Raw genomic sequence first — 6,647 nt, 5'->3', positions numbered from 1 at the left:
GGGAAATAGGAAATCCCATTTTCCATAGGGATGGGATGTGATGGAGCCATTGAGAAAACCCTGAGCAAGTCTCCCCCAAGACTTGGTTTCTTTCTACTTTTAGAGATCCATGTATGAAAGCACACACATGCAAAAAGCAGACGCTTTCCCCCTTCACAAGGTATCTACAAAACAGAGCAGAAGGTCAGGGTCCAGGTCCATCTAAGACCAATTATACCATGCTCTGAAAGCAGGATGGCACCATTACTTTATACCTGAGGGCATATTGAGTCCAACATGAGCCAAAAACTCACGCACAGCCACACAACTGGTTCACGCATGAGGGCAAAGTCAGTTTATGCATGCGCAAAACATCATTTAATACCTGGGCACACAATTAGTTAATGCATGGGTGCACAATGAGTGCACGTGTGACTGTGGAGGTTCCTACTCTTCACACATCACCTACAATGGAGTAGGATAAAGAAATAGCACAAGGAGAAAATCTGGGTCTATTTGTACTAGTCCTGAAGGCAGTTCTATTTGAACCACAGCAGTTATCCAAGAAACTGATTTGATCTTCCTATTATTTTAGATTAAAACGGGAGTCCTTTAGAAGAAAACAGTTAATGCTGTTCCAAGCTCCAAAGAGCAAGGTCTGTTCTACAGACACCAGCTGAAACACCGTCACATTCAATAACCTGCACTTGGCCCTCAGCTGATGGAACAACCTGGGCAGCACACAGAAAGACCTTCCGAAACAATTCCTGATTCCCCAGTTCTGCACACAGTGGAATTAATGGGAGCGCAGAGGTCAAACCTAATACCCCAGATCCAGCAGCTGCAGTTTCACTCATGTGCTATTCATCCACGCTCGAAATTGCAGCCAAAACACAACAGAAATATGTTTTATTTGTAACAAAAACCAGGGAAGAATTTGTTTCAGTTACACGCTCACCACCAGCTACAAAATGCAACAGTTCTTATGGGCTAATGTTCCACTCTGGGGACTGAACTGATTTGACAACCAGAGTCCAAGGAGAGCTTTTCAAAGCACAGAAAGTGGTTTGGTGTTCAACATTATCAGGAGCTACATCAAAAATGACATAAAAAGAGAACAAAAAGCAACCTGAAAAATCATAAAACCACAGGATCTTTAATACATTAGCATCCCACCATAAAGTTGTTGTCCCAGCTAAATCTAACAGCATTTCCAGCACTATTTACATCGTATCACTAGAGCTCAAAGATGACGTTCAGAACCACTTTGTGAGTATAAAATAACAACTGGAAAACTGGCTTTAAGTCACACTTTCTGTCAGGAATAATCAAGAAAGCATCAAAATAGCTTGCATACTTTCTGAACCCACAGCTCTTAGGGATTTCTATTTAATAAACAAGTCATAAAACAGAACACAGGGCAAGTGCTGCTCTTCACATAACAGTATTTGGACTCTTCTCTCAAACTTAGAACATGGTTAGAAAACTATTTGCCTCTGAACCCTTAAGGAAAAAGCATAGAAACTACTCCCTCTGAAATGAGAAGGGGAGAAGACCCTTACATAGTAATTATAACATCGTTTATAAGAAACATGTTAACAGTGAATACATATGTAAATGTATATAACAAGCAACAATACAAAATACCCCTTTACTGCATGAAAAATACTGGAGAGATTCACTTCAAACACAAACCCACAAGATTCCCAGTATTACTCCAATGATGTTTGGGGTTTGGTGGTGTTTGTCCCGTGTTCCCCCCCCCCCCCCAACCAAAACATCCAGAGATTGTTTTTTTCACAACCCTTTAAAAAAAAACCCAAAATGAGTGTAAGGGCACTTGAAAAGATAACTCCCCTGCACGACCCGTTTGAGGCTGAGCATCTGTGGGACTCTGCAGGTTCGAGAACAGCCAAGACACTGCTGAAGCGTCCTTGCCCAAGTTCTGCAGCTGCCTTTCGGGCCTCAAAGCTCAAACAACACAATCATAATACACCCCCCAAATCCAACCTGACAGCGCCATTCACCCTCCTCAGGGCAGAGAGGAGCGGAACAAGGCGGCACAGCTCAGTCACTGCAGCCGCCAACCTTCTTCGTGCATTTCCAGCAGCGGAGCGGTCTCAGGGCTCAACCACAGCCGCGATGCGGGCTCCAGCTCTGCCGGGCCGGGGCGGAGGGGTGGTGGGGGGGTCTCACTTGAAGGCGCTGTGCGGCTTCGCGCCCCGCTCGCAGATGACCCCGCACTGTGGCTCCGCGGGGCCGGGCATGGCCCAGGCGGGCAGCCCCGGGAAGCCGGGCGGGCTCCAGGCGGGCGGCTCGGGGCAGCGGCAGCCGCGGGGCAGCGCCAGCGCCGCGCAGGGACCGTGCGGGCAGGCGGGGAGCGGCGGCAGCACCGGCGGCGGCAGCGGCCAGGACGGGGCAGCGGGAGCGGGCGGCGGCAGCGGCGGGGCCGGGGGGCTCGGCTGCAGGGGGCGGCGGCGGCGGCGGTAGTCGCCCTCCGGGAACATGTCGTGGAAAGCCGGGTCCAGCGCCCAGTCGCCGCCGCGGCCGGGGCCGTTGGGGCCGGGGCAGCGGGGCAGGCGGCGGAAGCAGGGGTTGAGGCTGAGGTTGTGCCGGACGCTGTTCTTCCAGCCCTTGGCACAGCAGCGGTAGTAGGGGAAGCGCCCCGCGATGTAGGCGTAGATGCCGCTGAGGGGCAGGCGCTGCTCGGGGCTGGCACGGATGGCCATGGCGATCAGCGCCACGTACGTGTACGGCGGCTTCTGCGGGCTCTCCCCTAAGTCCTGGCCGGCCGCCTCCCCGCGGTCCGCTTCCCCCATGGCCGGTGCTCCCCGGCCCCGCCGCTGCCCCAATAAACCCTCCGCCGCCCGCCACCCCCCGGCCCGCTCGGGGTCGCGGCCGGGTCACGACGTCGCTTCGGCTCCGCGAACCCAAACACGGCGGAGGAGGAGGGGGGGACACACACGGACAGCGGCCCCGCCCGCTCCTGGGGCAGGGAGAGGGCATCCCCGCGCTGCTGGCATGCACCTGCAGCAAAGCCGGCCCAGGGGATCGCTGCTTACCCTTCCCGCGGGGTGAGGAGCTCTGCTGCGACCCACACGGGATGCTCCTGCCCCATGGGCACTGCGCTGCATCCCAGCAGGTACCGAGGGGAAGGCGGAGGAGCGGAGCAGAGCACTGCCATTCACCAAATAGAATCAGAATCCCAGACCGGTTTGGGTTGAAGGGACCTTAAAGCTCATCCAGATCCAACCCCAACACCTTCCACTAGAGCAGCTTGCTCCAAGCCCCTGTGTCCAGCCTGGCCTTCAACACTGCCGGGGATGGGGCAGCCACAGCTTCTCTGTGGCTTCTTCCTAATTCCTTCTTCCTAATCTCAATCTTTCCCCTGCCAGTTTAAAGCCATTCCCCCTTGTCCTGTCATTACACGCCCTTGTGCCTGTACCAGGATAGTTAACAGGTCAGTAAATACCCCTGGTAAAGACATTCGTGGCAAGACATATGTGAACTCACGGAAGAAAAACCTTGTCTCCAGACAGTTCAAAGGACTATCCCAAACTGCCCCAAAATAGTTCAAAATACATCCTTGTGGAAAGAACCGTTATTGGGATGATGCCAGTGATGTCATTAAAACACAGATCCTCCTTGGAAAAGAGTTTCTTTGATCACCCTTAATGAATTAAGAAAAACCAACCCCTACCACCAACCCTTAATGAAAAGAAATGATGACTCACTGGGCTGGAAGGAATCAGCTCCTCTTTTCCAAAGGCTGTACAGAAGACCATCCAGGACTATCAGGCTGCTGCTCTCAGATTACCAAAGCTACCAACAGTAGCTCAGCTGTGTCAAACAACGCTGCCAGGTCTCCTGGTTTAAATTAAAATACTTTGGATAGAAAACTTCCACTCTAGATGGAAACAATTAAGAATGAAACATCCCTACTGGTTGTTACAGCAGGAGAAGGGAGCTCTTTGCTGGAGCACAGGAAGGCTCACCTGTATGACCACAGTTTGGGTTTCTGCTAGCCCTGTGTACTGGAAAAGGAATTACATACAACACCAGTGTTGAAAATAAAAACAGATCCAAGCCCAAACTGGTTTCTAACACTAAAGAACAGGGGGAGAAAGGAGGAGCGAAGCGTATCCCCTCCTGCACAGCAATACACAGAACTCCAGGTATTTAAGGAGAAGACTGAACACTGTGCCAGGTTCTAAAACAAACTAGCAGCACATTTTAACAAAGTAAAGCCTAAGTCATAAAAGCAGAAATGGAGGCAAACAGCCTTTGAAGCCTGGTCTAAAAGCTTATGCCACCCATCTTAATTTACATTACAAAATAAACCCATAAATTAGAGACCATAAAACAACATAAAAGCAAAATCTTGGAAAGACTTTCCATTTCCCAGAGGAAAAACATCCCTGAAGTGCCAAATGAGCACAAATCCTACAGTCTGAAGTTCAGAACATCAGTTAATGGCAGTAGCTGATTTCCCTTTTCATTGATGGAAAGCTCTCAAAGCATAACCATGTACTTCCCCTTCCATCTCTGAATCATGGTCATGAGCTCCTCCAAAGTTCACCAGGCTTTGTGCTTTCTCTTAGTTCGTGCCAGCTTTAAAAGAGTGACAAGATCAAAGTCAGTTTGACCAGACACACACACAAATCATGCCTCACTTTCCCCCCCTCCCAAACATTCAGCTCCCCAGAAACAGAATCACACCGAGGTGAAAACTCATCTGGTTTTATTTTCTAAAGAAAAATATTCCTCTTTGAACACAAAGCATCAACTAAAAACCTCCGAGGAACAGTTCCGCCCCCCCTGGAGCGCATTGAACTAAACTGTACAGTGTCAGAGCTCCCCAGACAAGCAGACACACATTGACACACAGTCTGTCTTTCACAGGAAATCAGGTTTAGGACTCAAGAGCTGACCTCCTCACCCTCTCTAGCTACCCAATCCATCCCCAAGTACTCTGTCCCTTTGTCCCACCACAGGTCACAGTGATGGCAATTTCTGGAATCAAAGTCTATTAAAGAAAAGTAGGATTGGCCAAATTGTCCCTTTCTAATCTAACACGTGTCTGTGAGAGAGGTTAAGACCATAGTTGTTTCCAGGAATGGTGCTTGGAAGAAAAAAATATAGCAGCATCCACAGGCAACGCAAGCCCTTCATTCCAGCTGCCCTGTTTAAGGAACCCAGTCAAGTTCAGCAGTGTTTTACAGGTGTTCCCAGCACCCAAGAGGAGGGAGTGGGAATAAAACATTCACAGGCCAAATCACAGCCAAAAAGTCAGTGAATCTGGCCTACATATGCTAGCAATGAGAGATTTCCACATTGCCACAGTGACCAATGGCATGTTAAAGATTAATGTAAAAACATATGATAACCTTCAGAAATCAGCAACTTGTTCTGCCAATCCTCTCTATCCCATCAAAGGGATGTGTGCATTGTATTTGCTGCATCTGCCAAACTGCTCCCATTGCGGCACTGGAATCAGACTCTAGAATCCAAATTCTTCCTACTCCAAAGAGCAAAATCATCAACAGTCTCTGCAAGGTCTCAGAACGTGCCCAACAAGCTCATATGCAAAGTACCTGGATGTTTTCAAGGGGAGGTAAGCAATGGAAAAGGTCTGGAAATGGAGCATATTTATATCCCACACAATCATTAGTTGTTGGTATGAAGTAATGCTCAAATCTATCAGACCGTTTTGTCAGGATCTTTTCCATTCCATACACTCCAGTAGTTTTTACAGTAGGAAAGACATTAGAAAAATAAAATCTCACCCCTGACCAATCCTGTCTGAAGATCAGCATCATCAGGCACAGACTTTTACAGGGGGGCCACATAAACTTCAGTTTCCTCCAAACCAGCTTCATATAGAAAACAGCAGCAAGATAGACACAGTATCTAAGAGCTAGATTAAGGCCAACAATATAAGACAAACATGGGCTCAGATCTTCTGAAATGATGAAACCCTCCAAATGTTTCCATACACATGCATGCACACGTGCACATACACACACACACACACACATACACACGTGTACTCGTGTGTGCTGCTCAAGCAAAGGCTTCACAACCGTGAAAGCACCACTGGAGAGTGTTCTAGCACCAGAATGAAATATAGTTGGTTGTCTTCCCTCTTCAGCAATAAAATCCAAAGTCTTTATATTGCTTTGGACAAAGTCACCCTTCCGAGAACAGTTTCAGCGAGCAGATCCAGAAGCGCAGTGACAGGTTGAAGTGTTCCTGTTGTGGAATACAAGCAAGAAGAGGTGTGTTGTGAGGCTGCAGCTCCTTGGTTGCTGGAAAGGAGGAGAACATTTGCATTGCAATCCCGTAGAGACAGAGACCAACGTGGACTCCAGGCGAGTGCGATGGTGAGGCTCAGCGCAGACTGGGAGGTGGAGGTGGGAAGTTTGCATACACAAAGTCACAGTGCACTTCTGTTGGCATAATAAAGACAAGCAAACCCACAGCATTTTCTGGCATGCTTGTCTCTGCATAGGAGGCCCCTGGTATGCTGGAAGTCAGGAGAGGGATCCATGAATGGGATGTTGCACACTGCACCAGGGCATCATGAAACAGAAACAGCAGAAGTCTAAATAGCTTCTAAGTTGGTTGCTAGCATCTTGCCTATACACATGCTCAAATGAGCCTGCAGA

The 6,647-nt window shown here is 49.0% G+C and overlaps 1 protein-coding gene across 1 annotated transcript; it reads right to left on the bottom strand.

The window, feature by feature from the left end:
* Positions 1-2,130: 2,130 nt before the first annotated feature.
* On the bottom strand, positions 2,131-2,801 carry LOC134156058 (forkhead box protein E3-like). The gene has a single exon (XM_062603817.1). It carries the CDS (start codon positions 2,796-2,798, stop codon positions 2,172-2,174), a length of 627 nt encoding a protein of 208 aa, XP_062459801.1. The 5' UTR covers positions 2,799-2,801; the 3' UTR covers positions 2,131-2,171.
* Positions 2,802-6,647: the final 3,846 nt, after the last annotated feature.

Source organism: Pezoporus occidentalis, unplaced genomic scaffold (genome assembly GCF_034315485.1).
Source record: "Pezoporus occidentalis ecotype Australia unplaced genomic scaffold, CSIRO_AGI_Poc_V1 ctg119, whole genome shotgun sequence".
Taxonomy (NCBI): Eukaryota; Metazoa; Chordata; class Aves; order Psittaciformes; family Psittacidae; genus Pezoporus; species Pezoporus occidentalis.
The sequence above is the reverse complement of the archived record's forward strand: the minus strand, read 5'-3'. Positions and strand labels throughout refer to the sequence as shown.